General features: G+C 40.6%; 1 protein-coding gene across 5 annotated transcripts in view; it reads left to right on the forward strand.

The window, feature by feature from the left end:
* The first annotated feature begins 606 nt into the window (after positions 1-606).
* ZNF287 (zinc finger protein 287) overlaps positions 607-15,450 on the forward strand; it is a 40,745-nt gene continuing 25,901 nt past the window's right edge. For 3 of the 5 annotated variants that reach the window (XR_008630197.1, XM_055138308.1, XM_055138311.1), the window contains exons 1-5: positions 618-854; positions 1,540-2,124; positions 2,996-3,093; positions 7,488-7,614; positions 8,771-8,857. Coding sequence is in view for 4 of the 5 variants with exons in the window: in XM_055138308.1 (XP_054994283.1) it covers positions 1,725-2,124; positions 2,996-3,093; positions 7,488-7,614; positions 8,771-8,857 (712 nt within the window). In the remaining variant the exon portion in view is untranslated. Of the gene's footprint in view, positions 855-1,539; positions 2,125-2,995; positions 3,094-7,487; positions 7,615-8,770; positions 8,858-15,450 lie in introns of all 5 variants that reach the window. The other 2 variants (XM_055138309.1, XM_055138310.1) reach the window with 2 other exon arrangements.

Consider the following 15,450-nt stretch of genomic DNA (forward strand, 5'->3'; position numbering starts at 1 on the left):
CATGGCAGAGCCTGGCAAGCTACCCATGGTGTTCTCAATATGCCAAAAACAGTAACAACGACTGTCCTCATTCCCCTGAACCTGAAAAAAACCCCAATATGCCGTCAGGCTGCACTAGCACGTGACAGGGATGAATGGAAACGTTACTAGTGCCCGCTCAGCAAATCGATAACAGTGATACCTGAGGTCAGTAGAAGTTGGGAGTTGGGTAATTCAGAACTTTAATAGAGAACTTTTATGTTCCGAAAATCCCAAACCAGCACTTACTGCCTTTACAATCGTGTCCTCCCTGTCCATCCCCATGTGCTTTGCAACTCAGGTGCAGGATTTTTCTCTAGGTAATGACTGTGGGGCTAAAGCCACCCCTTTGAGCATTAACTTCTGCCCTCCAAGCGGTCTATCTGCCTCTCCCCAGGGAAATTTTAAAGCTAGTGGCAGAACCCTGGGTTTCACAAGCAAGTCACAGTGATGGGTGAAGGTGGTTGCCACGGAGACAGGTCCTTGGAGCAAGGCAGGGGAGGCAGGGGAGGCAGGGGAGGGAGGGTCGGGTTTGCGCTTCTTATTGGCTCGGCCGACGCGCAGCTTTCAGCCCTGCGCACATGCGCAGTAGCGCCGAGGCGAGGTCGCGGCGAAGCTGAGGTGAGGTGGTTCTCGGCGGCCGGGCTCTCTGGACGCAGCTGGCGTGCGGCCCTAGCAGAGAAACGCCCCGGGGCGTTAGCCGTCAGGTAAAGGAGGCGGCGGCGTCACAGGCGCCGCTGCAGCGCGGGACAGCCCCGTCACGCAGGCGCCTCTGCCTCGCCGCCATTGCGGCCCGGGGCTCTCGGGCCTCTGCTCGGCCGCCTCTGCAGAGACAGGTAACGGTGTCGGGGCGCGGGCGCGGCGGGGAGTCGAGCGCCGCCGCGGGCGCGGGTGATAGGACCACGTCGCGGCGCGAGCCCGCGCTGAGGCCTGTGAGGTCGGCCCCAGAGTACGGGCGAGCGTGCCTCACGAGAAACCGGCTCCTGTGGACGCCTGGAAAGGACCAGACCCCACAGCCCGCGGCCTGCTGACCCGTGGGCCTGTGAGAAGCTGGACAGAACAGGCTGGCGTTGAAACGCGATGCGGGAATTGCGCGCCCTTCTCCCCCCTTCCCCCTGCCCCCCACACCCCCGCGCCTCCCTTGGGAGCCTGGAGCACTTTCATTAGGAAATTCTGTACTAAATTTGCTCTGTGGTTGAGAGACAATTCAGTTATTAACATTTTTTCTAAATTCAATTACTATAAAATATTTCCTTATGTTCACAAACATTTAACAAGCTTGATATCTTTCTGTTTAGATGGATTAGAAGTTTGACCTGTCATTTTACTAATGATTTAAGCCTTACCATCTTTCCGCCTTTTTTTATGACAATCCAAATAATCCCACTATCCCTAAAATGCATTCCCTTACTAGTCTGTAGATCCAGGTGAAAGACACCGTTTTAAAATCTGTATTTATGTGTAAAGTACAGCAGAGAGCAGCAGGAATTGTTGACCTTATGGCTCGTTCTTGTGTTTCAGGGACTCCTCGCCATCTTTATCTTTTGGCCTCAGAATTCATAATTAAAGCTCTAACTGCCGTGAATCTGTTCCTCCTCTGAGTGCAGCAAATCTTGAAATAATGTCTTTGTGACTCTAACATGAAATTTTTCATACTTGGCTAACTGCTGGGGAAATATTACCAGATTGACTTTCTTTCTTACAAAATGTTAGCACCAAGCAAGAGGATGACCAATTCTTCACGTTCCCAGTTTTTGATGTGGAAGTCAGACAAAGCTCAGACTGGACTCCACAATATTGAGAGGGAAATCCTGGCTTCAAGACTCTTGCGTGATACTGAGACCTGTCGACAGAATTTTAGGAATTTTCTGTACCCAAATCTGGCTGGTCCTCGAAAGGCATTGAATCAACTCCGAGAGCTCTGCCTTAAGTGGCTAAGACCTGAGATTCACTCAAAGGAACAGATCCTGGAAATGCTATTACTGGAGCAATTCCTGACCATCCTACCTGGGGAGGTTAGGACTTGGGTGAAGTCCCAGTACCCAGGGAGCAGCGAGGAAGTTATAACTCTGGTGGAGGATTTGACTCAGATCCTAGAAGAGGAAGGTGAGAATTATAGGGAATACAGGAGGACCCCTGGGGCCAAAAGGGGAGCAGCCCTTTAAAGAAATTCAAGAGAATGGTGGTCATTTGGTGAGCCATCACATAGTTTAGGAGCCCTATCCTGTATAGTATTTCCCTTTCAATTGTTTGAGATCAAGCACATGCTATCTAGTGTCATAGAGGTCAGCACAACCAGATTACCTGGTTGAAACCTCAGAAAGTGAACCTGCAGTATTTTGAACCATTGTGACAATAATTTGTGAATTCAAATTTTTTAATAATGTATTTCCTGAAAAGTAGAAAAGGATCCAGAGAATATTTTCTTTCCCTTACTTGAGGGGGCAGGAAGAAGAAGAAGGGATATGATAACTTCCCAAGCAGTGTTCAGGAGGTCTGGGGTCCCTACAATTAATTCTTGGCCAAATAGGCCAGTAGTTCAGCCCAAGGGCAAGAGGATGCAGTGCCAGGGATATCTGGGGCCACATGGGCAATGCTAAAAGCTACTCCAGAGTTTCACCAGGTGGTGATCAGGGGACCATGTGATACCAAAAATCAAATCCAGCAGTAACTTATATACTGTCTCTCAGCCCAAGAATATCTTCTTAACTAAAAGGACAAATCACAAAATTTATATCACATAAGGATTTGATGATTAAAGTTGTTAGGTTTAACCATATATTTGATTCCTCACACAGAATTATTTTTTAAGCCTGTGCAAGTCACTAGTCCTTATCTGATTCTTAAAGAAAGTATAAGCATCTTTTTGGTTGAGCATTTCCTAAGCTATTTAAATAGGACTAATCTCTGTAAAGGTCTCTCCCTCCCTCCCTCCCTCTCTCCCCCCCCCCCTGTCTCTCTCTCTCTCTCATTCTAGCTCCTCCTCAAAACTCTCTTCTTTCTCAAGAGACAACAGAGGAAGATACTAAAAGAAGACTTACGTGCCAAACTGGTTGGCTAAATGACATGACCAAAGTGAGTTTTAGTTTCTTCTGTGATTTTAAAAATGCCTGGTTAATATTAATACAAATCAGAATGTTTAAGTGAACATGTTCAGCAGTTGAACTTTGAAACAGTCATAAATAAACTGGTTGACTTTTTTTTCTGGAGAAGGCCAGATTTAGATTTTTTTAAAAGCACAGTTACATCTCTTATTGACAGAAAAATTAATAAAATGCTTATTTAATATATGAGGATTTATTCTATCCTGGCTCTATAGCGTCTGTGCCTTCAAAAGTCTTATCAGGGTGCCTAGCCATAGTTTCTTTACCTGTTACTTTGACCAGTTAGGATAGGGAAATTAACTGTATATGAAAGGGGCTCTCATTGCCTTTTCTGGCTATGCCTTTCCTTATTCTTTGATTTAAGGCAAGGTATATAAAGATTAAGGGATTTACTTCAACAACCAGACAGATTAGGTTTTGGTTCCTGGTTGTCTAGTTCTGCTATTGAATCTATGATTTGGAACACGTACTTTGTCAATATGAATCCTGAACTATTCAATGCTAATAAATAGAAATTACTTCTTAGATTATAAAGATTAAATATTATGAGACATGTATAGTAAATAATTAGTAAACAGTTGTTGTTAACATTCTTTTATTTTAAAAAGCCATGCATTCTGTGATGTTACTATTCCCATGAGTGTTTTTTAAGGAATTTCAAATGAGACCACCTTAAGAAAAGTATTCAATGTAAAAACTTAATAGATGCCCTGAAATTAGTCACCAGAGTAAAATAACCATTTATAATGAGTATTTTTTAAAAGCTAATAAAATCAAAGGTAAATTTTTTTAAGAAATAATAGGAAATTTGAGTAACATGGTCACTTTTAAGTAACAGAAAAATGCATACAAAAATTACTTTGTATTATATATTTTTACTGTATCATGATATTACATATATAGGTTACATTTTGTATATGTAAGTGATAAAAGATGCTATTTACAGTACCATTACCATCCCCTCAAAATAGATATAAGACAAAGCATGTGTAAGTTTGGCATTTTAGGGGGCCATAGCAATAGTACAGAGGGTAGGGCTTTTGCCTTGCATGCAGCCAACCCGGATTCAATCCCTGGCATCCCATATGATCCCCCAAGCCCCTCCAGGAGTAATTCCTGAATGCAGAGCCAGGAGTAACCTCTGAGCATTGCTGGGTGTGACACTCCCCCTCAAAAGAATAATGATGTGGAAGTGCATTTTTTTAAAACATTGGCATTTTATTCTATAGGACATAAAATAATATATAAATGTTGTAAAGCTGTCGGTTTTTTTAAATTATAGAACTGAATGTGAGTTCAAACCCCAATATATAGTTTATTTGAAAAATATGTAATTGATAATTTTTTTTCACAAAAGAAAGAGCAAAGAGGGACACTAAGCTTACCAGATTATGAACTTTATTTAAAAGTATAGCAGTTCATGTGGTCATTCATTCCTTTAAAAGGAAGGAAGGAGTCTGTTGTGTAGAGCACAAAAACTATCTTCACATTTTTTTTTTGTTTTTTTTTTTTGTGGGTTAGTCTGTTTTATTGGAAAGTTCCTATTTGTGCTGTTTTGACAACCTACCAACCATGCTGCTATTTTATTTTATTTTATTTTAATTTTTTATTGTGGAAAGTTACAAAGTTTTCAGGTTTAAATCTCAGTTATACAATGCTCGAATACCCATCCCTTCACCAGTGCTCATATTCCACCACCAAGTATCCCAGTATAGCTCCACCCCGCCCCCTCACACCCCAAATATCTTCACATGTTGATGCATACCATTTGTGGCTCACACTTGGATATGGCTAAAATAACACAAACTGCAGTGTCAGCATCAGTGTGTTAAAGTTTCAGATATAGCACAGTCAGTTGACATCTTTCTCCCCTTCCCCTTTTTTTGGGGTAGCATTGGTTTATATGAGTGTCTTTTATATGAGTGTCTGTTTATATGTTGATGTCTTTCAGGATTACATTATTATCAAGAACACCAAAATTTGGTGGGGGATTTGAGTCACACCCACTGGTGTTCAGGACTTACTCCAGGGCTTGGGGAATTATATGGGTATCACTGTATCACTGTATCACTGTCATCCCATTGAGCGTCGACTTGCTCGAGCAGGTCCAGTAACATCTCCATTCATCCTAGCCCTGAGATTTTAGCAGCCTCTCTTTACTCATCCTTCCCAACAGTGCTGCATTACAGGCTCTTCAGGGTCAAGGGAATGAGACCCATCATTGTTACTGTTTTTGGCATATGAATACACCACAGGGAGCTTCCCAGGCTCTCCAGTGCAGGCAGTAAACTCTTGGTAGCTTGCCAGGTTCTCCGAGAGGGAGAATTAGGCTATAAGATATCATGCGCCCATGCGCTTTTGGGAGCTTGGTCTCTGGATGTTGGCCGTTGATGGGATTACTCAACTCCAGGGGCAGTTTGTGGGTGTGACTGCCTAGCTACTGGAAAATGGGGGATCTGGGTGAAAGAGGTACAGTCCTGATCCGAGCAGGCTTGGTTGGAGATCTCAGCCCTGGGTCCCGCACACCAGGGTTCCTCTGAATTATATGGGTACCAGATATTATTATTATTTTAAAATATCACATATTTTATTTTAAAATAATACCTAAAATATTTTTAAATTTTAAAACATCTAAAATATTTTTAAAATTTTTTTTATTTTTTAATGAATCACCGTGATACATTTACAGACTTATACACTTTCGTGCTTGCATTTCAGTCATACAGTGATCGAGTACCCATCCCTCCACCAGTCATTCTCCACCAACAATGTTTGTAGTATCCTTCCCACCACCTCCACCGCATCCCCCTCCCCTGCCTCTGTGGCAGGGCATTCCCTTTTACTCTCTCTCCTTTAAGGTCTTTTGGTCTGCAATGCAGGTGTTAAGTGGCTTTCATGTTCAGTCTATAGTCTTCTTTCAGCACACATCTCCCATCCAAGTGGGTCTTCCAAGCATCCTTTACTTGGTTATCCCTTCTCTATCTGGGCTGCCTTTTCCCCCATCATGGGAGGCCAGCTTCCAAGACGTGGAGCAATCCTTCTGGTCTTTATATCTACTATCCTTGGGTGTTAGTCTCCCATTTTGTTACTTTATATTCCACAAATGAGTGCAGTCTCCCTATTTCTGTCCCTCTCTTTCTGACTCATTTCACTTAGCATGATACTCTCAATATTAATCCACTTATATGCAAATTTCATGACCTTATCTTTTCTTTTTTTTTTTGCCTTATCTTTTCTAACAGTGCTGCAATAAACATATGAGTGCAGATGTCATTTCTATTATACTTTTTTGCATCTCCAGGGTATATTCCCAGAATTGGTATTGCTGGGTCAAATGAGAGCTCAATTTCTAATTTTTTGAGGAATGTCCATACTGTCCAAAGGGCTGAACCAGTTGGCATTCCCACTAGCAGTGGAGGAGAGTCTCCTCCCCACATCCACACCAGCACCGGTTGCTTTTGTTCTTTTGAATGTGAGCCAGTCTTTGTGGTGTGAGATGATATCTTATTATTATTTTAATCTGCATCTTCCAGATGATTAGTGATGTAGAGCATTTTCTCATGTGCCTGTTAGCCATTCAGATTTCTTCTTTGAGAAAGTTTCTGTTCATTTCATCACCCCATTTTCTGATGAGATTGGATGTTTTCTTCCTGTAGAGTTCAAACTGTGCCTTGTATATCCTTGATACCAACCCCGTATCAGATGGGTATTGGGTGAATATCCTTTCCTATTCTGTAGACTGTCTTTGTATTCTTGTCACTGTTTCTTTTGAGGTACAGAAGCTTCTTAGTTTAAGATAGTCCCATTTGTTTATCTGTTTCCACTTTCTTGGTCAGTGGCATGTCATCTTTGAAGATACCTTTAGCTTCATTGTCTTGGAGAGTTTGCCAACCTTTTCTTAAAAAATAAAAATATGTATTTTAAAAAATTTTTTAAAATATTTTAAAATAGTTTTATGTGCATAATTTCTAAACCCAGTTGATCAGGAACAAAGCAAGTGCCTCTACCCCCTGCACTGTCACTTTGTCCGTCAAGCACTCTGAATTCTTAAGGAAAGCTTCAAAAGCCAAACCATTCAATTCTGTCACCAATTGTTCTTTAAATGAAGCCACCAGTATGTGCACTAGAGGCAACTGAAAATGATCAATTCTTTTTCCTGGGGTGCCAGGGATTGAACAGGGACATATACAGGCCCTCTACTTTATTTCTAACTTCACTTTAGTGTCATTCATTTATGCCCATCCATATATTGCTGAAGGTTTTGACTAGGCAATCATTAGAGTCCTAATAAGGCATAAGGTTCTGTGATTACTCTTACACATGTACAGCTAATGTTATAACTATTTCCTTATATTTTATATTTAGGAATCAATGACATTCAAAGATGTGGCTGTGGATATCACCCAAGAGGACTGGGAGTTAATGCGCCCCATACAGAAAGAATTATACAAGACTGTAACATTACAGAACTATTGGAACATGGTTTCTCTGGGTAAGCATCTTTCTGCCTTGTTCTAGTGTACCCACAAGACTAGCTTACAGTTGTCAAAAGTGGATCAGAGGCTGAGAGATAATGTAGGGGCTTTGTGCACCTTCAATACCATTTGCCTTGGTTCCATCCCCAGCTCTACATCACTGGGTACAAATATAGAGGCCCTGACATTGCTAGAGCCACTTGCTATATGTGGCACTGGAAATCTCTGATACCACTAGGTGACCTGGGTAATACCCAGTATTAAACCACCAACCTGGTTGGCAAAAAATCCCTGGTGTGGCCCCCCTCTGGAGCACCACTTGAGAGCCCACCTTCTGCCCCCCAAAAAGGGGATTTGGTCTAGGGTTGGGGTGTGTCTTCATGGTAAAAGCACACGAATCTTGCTTATGAGAGACTTTGGTTCTATCTCCTTGGTACCAGAAAAAAAAAAAAATGTGGGCCTAAAAATGCTGTGTGTTTCCCATTGGGCACAGAGATAACAATGTCCTATTTCATTTTCCTAACTGAAAGGTTTCTAAAGCTCATTAAAAACTGATGCGGGGCCAGAGAGTACAAGGGAATTTGTACTTGCATTTGCCTTCCATGTAGTTAACATCAGTTTGGTCCCTGAGTCCCACCGGGAGTGATCTGTGATTTCAGAGCCAGAAGTAAGCCTGAGCACTGCTGGTTGTGGCCAAACAAAACAAAACAAAACAAAAAAAGATGAGCAGATTTCCTAATCCTATGCCAGTACAGTGGGTAGAACACTTGCCTTGCACGTTGCCGACCTGGGTTCAATTCCTGGCATCTCATGTGCTCTCCCAAACACTGCCAGAAGTGATTTTTGAGCACAGAACTAGGAGTTAGCCCTGAGCATTACATTAATATGGTGCTCCCTCCCCTCCAAAAAAATAGTTCTGTGCCTTGCCCATTCCCTTCTTCCATAATTCCCTCTGGTTCTCCACATAACCATTTTCTCCCATTTTTATTGAGGTACAGTGGAGCAAGAATTTTTTATCCTGATTCTGGAAAGGATAATAACCTAATTCGCTGATTAGATGTTCATGCTTTCCTTTTTTTTTCCTACAAAAAATATTTTCTATTTTTCCTCACGTATAGATAGATGTCAGATAAATTTTATACATTTTTATTTCATTATATTCCTCCTGAGCAGGACTTACAGTATACAGACCAACTGTAATTCCCATGTTGGAAGAACCATGGATGGTGTTAAAAGAAATTTTAGAAGGACCTAATCCAGGTGAGAAAATATTCAGCACAAGATTGTTTGCACTTAAGCCTTAGTGTGGTAAAATACAGTTATCTGGGGTGGGAAGGTGTCTAAATTCTGTTTTTTCAGTGAGGTGACATTGATTTACAAAACTAAATGTTTGTATTTTAAGGATAAATGTTACAACGGTACACCTACCACCAAAGTGCCAATATCCCTTCACCACTGTCCAAAAGACCTTTCTTGTCTATTCCCTGCCCCTGCCCTGGTAACCTCAGTTCTGGGTGACATACTTTTTAAAATATGGTGGAGTCACTTTTTACAAAGGTATCTAATGTGTACTGAGCTCTAAGCTGTTTAGCATTGCTTCCTTACAGGCCCAGCTTCAGGAAGAAATTATTTTCATGTCATTTTTATATCTTTTCCCCAGTACCTCTTGTATTTTACCTTCTATGTGTCCCCATTTCTGTCCTTTAGTGCTTTGTCTAGAACTTTAATTGTGCCTCTGTTCCCTCCTTCAATAATTAAACATGCATGAATGTCCCCTAAAATCTTAAATTTCAAACTTTGAATGTCATGATTTTAGTGTCATCACTCTGTTTTGGATTCATATCTATAACACTCCTCTGCACCACCTATTTACCTGAGTCTCTTTAATCCCTGCTTCCTGTTGCTTTCAACCCTTCAATTTCTTTCTTTCTCTGTCCATCTCCTCCCTATACTCTGGGTTTAAGGATGATCTCCACCACATATAAGTAAGATCATCCTGTTTGTCCTACTCTTTCTGGCTTATTGCGTTTAACATGGTATCTTCCAGTTCAATTAATGTTCTAGCAAACTTCAATATTTCATTATTCCTTGTGTATATATACCACTTATGCATGATCCACTTCATGTCTGCTATTGGTTGGTTCTTGATCTTAGCTATTATTCTAAGTGCTGTGATGAATAATGGTATACATATATCCTTTCAAATAAATGTTTTAGTGTCCTAGAATATATACTAAGAAGTGGAATTATTGGGTCTTATAGCAGCCTATAGAGTGAGAAATCTCTATACTATTTGAAACAGGGTTGAAATATTCTAAAGACGTAGTATAGCAGGTAGGGCACTTGCCTTGCACACAGCCAAGCCAGGTTTGATTCACAGCACCCCATATAGCCTCCCAAAGTCCCCAGTAGTGATCCCTGAGCGCAGAACCAGTAGTAAGCCCTGAGTACCGTCAGGTGTGACCAAAAAAAAAAAAAGAAAATCTAGATCAGAGCAAAATATGGGGCCAGACAGTACAGTAGGTAAGAAGTTTGCCCTGTACACAGTTGACCCACGTTCAATCCCTGGAGTCCCCTAAGGTCCCTTCAGCCCCTCCAGTAGTGATCCCTTAGCACAGAGCTGGGAGTAAACCCTGAGCACTGCCAGGTGGCTTCCCCCCAAAAACAAACAGCATTCCCACCAGAAGTTGATGAGAGTTCCTTTTTAACCACAATCCTGCTAACACAAATTTTTCTCAGTATTTTTGACACGTGTCATTCTCACTGGTATGAGATGATATCTCATTGTCATGTTAGTTTGGATTTCCCTAATAATAAGTGATGGTGTGCATTTTTTCATGTGGCCATTGGAGTCCTCAGAGGAGTTCCTGTTCGTTTCCTCTCTCCATTTTTTGAGAGTTTTTGTGGGGTTTTTTGTTGTTGTTGTTGACCTTTGTATGTTATATTCTGGATATCGATCTGATGTGTTGAATGTGAATATTTTCTCCCATTCAGTTAGCTGTCTTAGTTTTAGCTCATGTTTCTTTTGCCATGCAGAAATTCTTTTATTTGATGTCCCATATGTCTATTTCTGATTCTGTTGTCTTTGCCTGTAACATTATATCATTGATGACACCTTTGAAGTCCAAGTATTGGAGCATTCTACCTATATTTTCCTCACTGTACTTTTTGTTTTGTTTTGTTTTTTTGCTTTTTGGGTCACACCTGGCGGTGCACAAGGGTTACTCCTGGCTCTGCACTCAGGAATCACTCTCTGGCGGTGCTCAGGGGACCATATGGGATGCTGGGAATCGAACCCGGGTCGGCCGCGTGCAAGGCAAACGCCCTACCCGCTGTGCTATCGCTTCAGCCCCCCCTCACTGTACTTTAAAGATGCTCATTTTATCCCAAGGTCTTTGATGACTTTTGAATTGTTTTTAGGGTTGTTTTTTATTTTTTTTCATGGCTTTTGAGCCACTACTCCTAGGAATGTTCAGGGGTTACTCCTGGCTCTGCACTCAGGAACTACTCCTGGTGGTACTTAGTGGACCATATGGGACACCAGGTTTTAAAAACTTAGGTCAACCATTTACAAGGTAAGCACCCTACTCACATACCCTACACCCTACTCTCTCCAGATCCTGAATTGACTTTTATGTAAGGTGTGAGGTGTGAGATACAGATCCAGTTTTAATTTTTTACTCGTTTCCCAAGCCATTTATTGAAGAAGCTGTCCTTACTCTATTTCAGCCCCTCAGCTCCTTTGTCAAAGATTAACTGACCTTAATGTATATGGGGTTTTGTTCTTGGATTCAAAATGAATTTTAAACATGCACAGATAAAAACCTGTCACCTCTATATGGCATTCATCCTATATGGTTTCTACATATCCCCATCAAACAGCCACTGTTATATGTCCTAATTTATCCTTTCAGGTGTTATTTTGTTTCATTTGCATATGAAATCAATATATTACTTTTTTCCCGGGCTAGGAAAAAATGTTCAGTGGTAACACGTGTGCTTTACATGAGACCCTGGGTTGCACTGCAAAAAGGCACTGCAAAAAAATTTTTTTTAAATAAACCCACTTCCAGAAGAAGAGAGATAACTCAAAGGAGTGAAACATATGCCTTGCATGTGTGATGCCCACTAATGCAGTCTCCCAGACTGCATGCCTGCCCAGCACTTTTCTCAATTCCTTATATAAATAGAAGTATACTATACACAGTTTTGTACTCTGTTTTTTCGCTTTGTTTTTTGTTTGGGGGCCACTCCTGGTGGTGCTCATTGGGCCATATGCAGTGCCAGAGATCAAATCATGGTTAGCTACATGCGAAGCTAGCACCTTACCCCTTGCTATTTCTCCAGCCCTGGTACTTTACTTTTTTTGACTTATAATAATATCTTGATTTGTGGTAGGAATGTGTATGGTATGGTAAGAACTTTTTTTTAATTTCTATTATTTTATTGTGTTCTAATTTATTGAATATGTTCTGTATGGCTTGATTTTTTGGATATATTTCTTTCTTCTTAACATTTCATTTTGAAAAATTTCAAACCTGCTGAAAAGTTTAGGCTAGGAACGTGGTTCAGGGAAGACAAATTTGTGATGCATGTGTGAGTCTCTCAGTTCCCAGCTAAGGGGAGGAAAAGGCAAAGAACCTGCAGGGAAGTTGAACAGCACTTTAAATATACATGCTCACATACACACATTCTTCTGGAATCACAAGTTATTAGACACATTTGCTCTTTTCCTTTATGCACAGTATGTTTAGTAAACTATTTGAAAATTAGTTTCCTGGCCTTTACCATTTTGCTCACTTAAAATCTTTCATGAAAAAAAATCTTTTTCTTAAGAATCTTGGTTGATTTGATCTTTAGAGTAACCTACAATTTAGATTTAAATAATTAGTTCCTCATGATTAAAAGCAAATCAAACTTTTCTGAGAACACTCCGTAGGTGTGCATTTATTGCATCTCAGAAGACAGTGCCAGTTGTCAAATCATGATTCAGTTTGGTTAAGATGTTGTTTACTACATTACTCCATATTAAAGAACTTTCTTTTCTCAGTAATTAGTAATTTTTGGTTTAATAGAATATTATCTAAAAACAGATGTCTCTTCCCAATTTTTGTGTGTGTATTTCTGAGTGGACTAAATGAGTTTTCTAAAATTCAATGTCTTGTCAGTTTATTTTTTCCAGTATTTGGGATGTGTGGAAATTGGTTTGGTTTTGAAGATCAGTTGTCCCAGATTTGGACAACTGGGAGCTTTTGAAACAGTCAAGTATCCTTTTGAGATTGCTGATTATTCATTGACCATTTCTTGTTTTCTGACATGAGGTGTTGTTTAGGCTTACCCAGTACCAATCTTAGGTCTGGAATTTCTCTAATCATAATTCATTTTAGTGGAAAGTAGAACTTAGATATTAGAAACTGGGTAGTAAATTTGCTGTGTACCAGGAATGCCATTCCTTCTAGATCTGTTCAGTAGGTAGAGCTGGGAAATGCATGTACATTGTTTTTGTATTTGTAAATCATGATTTCACACTAATAACTAATTCACATCCAACATCACAAGAATATTCTATTTTGTATTTCCTTTCCTATAAGCAAATGAACTGGTTCCCACTAACAGTATATTTATCCATTTTTTTTCTTATCACGTAATACACATAATAATAGTTCTAGGGCCAGACAGATGGTATATGCTTCATATGGAACCACTCACTAGCACTGATGATTTCCCAAGCACCATCAGGAGTATGTCCTCAAAACACTGGTTTCTTTTTTTTTTTAATTAATAGTTTATTTTTAATTAGTCAGTCAGACTGAGGGTACAGTTACAGATTTATACATTTTTGTGCTCATGTTTCTCCCTTACAAAGTTTGATCACCCATCCCTTCACCAGTGCCCATTCTCCACCACCAGTAAACCCAACATCCCTCCCCCCCTCCCCAGTCCCGCCTCCCCCCACCCCACACTGCCACTATGGCAGGGTATTCCCTTTTGTTCTCTCTCTCTGATTAGGTGTTGTGGTTTGCAATAAAGGTGTTGAGTGGCCATTGTGTTCAGTCTCTAGTCTATATTCAGCCCGCATCATCTTTCCCCCACATGACCTCCAACCACATTTTACTTGGTGTTCCCTTCTCTGAGTTGCCCAGAATGAGAGACCAGCCTCCGAGCCATGATGACAACCTCCTGGTACTTATTTCTACTATTCTTGGGTGTTAGTCTTATAGTCTATTATTCTATATTCCACAGATGAGTGCAATCTTTCTATGTCTGTCTCTCTCTGACTCATTTCACTTAGCATAATACTTTCCATGCTGATCCACTTATATGCAAACTTCATGACCTCATTCTTTCTAACAGCTGCATGGTATTCCATTGGATAGATGTACTAGAGTTTCTTCAACCAGTCATCTGTTCTAGGGCACTCGGATTTTTTCCAGATTCTGGCTATTGTAAACAGTGCTGCGATGAACATATAAGTGCAGATGTCATTTCGACTATACTTTTTGGCTTTTCTGGGATATATTCCCAGCAGTGGTATTGCTGGGTCAAATGGGAGCTCAATTTCTAATTTTTTGAGAATCGTCCATATTGTTTTCCAAAAGGGCTGAACTAGCCGACATTCCCACCAGCAGTGTAGAAGGGTCCCTTTCTCCCCACATCCTCTCCAACAGCAGTTGCTTTTGTTCTTTTGGATATGTGGTAGCCTCTGTGGTGTGAGGTGGTATCTCATGGTTGTTTTGATCTGCTTCTCTCTGATGATTAATGATGTAGAGCACTTTTTCATGTGCCTTTTGGCCATTCGTATCTCTTCCTTGGTAAAGTTTCTGTTCATTTCTTCTCCCCATTTTTTGATGGGGTTGGATGTTTTCTTCTTGTAGAGTTCAACCAGTGCTTTATATACCATTGATATCAACCCATTATCTGATGGGTATTGTGTAAATATCCTTTCACATTCTGTAGATAGTCTTTGTATTCTGGTCACTGTATCTTTTGCGGTGCAGAAGCTTTTTAGTTTAATGTAGTCCCATTTGTTGATCTCTGTTTCTACTAGATTGCTTAGTTCCGTGTCATCTTTGAAGATACCTTTATCTTCAATATCGTAGAGGGTTTTGCCTACCTTGTCTTCAATGTACCTTATGTTTTGTGGTCTGATGTTGAGGTCTTTAATCCATTTTGATCTGACTTTTGTGCATGGTGTCAGGTCGAGTTCTAAGCCCATTTTTTTGCATGTGGTTGTCCAGTTGTGCCAGCACCATTTGTTAAAGAGACTTTCCTTGCTCACATCTCTTGCACCTTTATCAAAGATTAGATGATCACACATTTGAGGTTGTGTGTGGGGATATTCCACCCTGTTCCATTGGTCTGCAGTTCTGCTTTTGTTCCAGTACCATGCTGTTTTAATTGTTACCGCTTTGTAGTAGAGTTTAAGGTTGGGGAGGGTGATGCTTCCCATCATCTTTTTCCCAAGAATTGTTTTAGCTATCCGTGGGCATTTATTGTTTCATATAAATTTCAGGATTGCTTGCTCCGTTTCTTTGAAGAATGCCATGGGTATCCCTATAGGGATCGCGTTAAATCTGTATAATGCTTTGGGGAGTATTGCCATTTTGACAATGTTGATTCTCCCTATCCATGAGCAGGGGATATGTTTCCATTTCTTCATGTCCTCTTTTATTTCATGGAGTAGCGTTTTATAGTTTTCTTTGTAGAGGTCCTTTACTTCTTTAGTTAAGCTGATTCCAAGGTATTTGATTTTCTGGGGCACAATTGTGAACGGGATTGCTTTTTTCATGTCCCTTTCCTCTGTCTCATTGTTTGCATATAGGAAGGCCATGGATTTTTGGGTATTGATTTTA

This window comes from Sorex araneus, chromosome 5 (assembly GCF_027595985.1).
Source record: "Sorex araneus isolate mSorAra2 chromosome 5, mSorAra2.pri, whole genome shotgun sequence".
In the NCBI taxonomy this organism is placed as follows: Eukaryota; Metazoa; Chordata; class Mammalia; order Eulipotyphla; family Soricidae; genus Sorex; species Sorex araneus.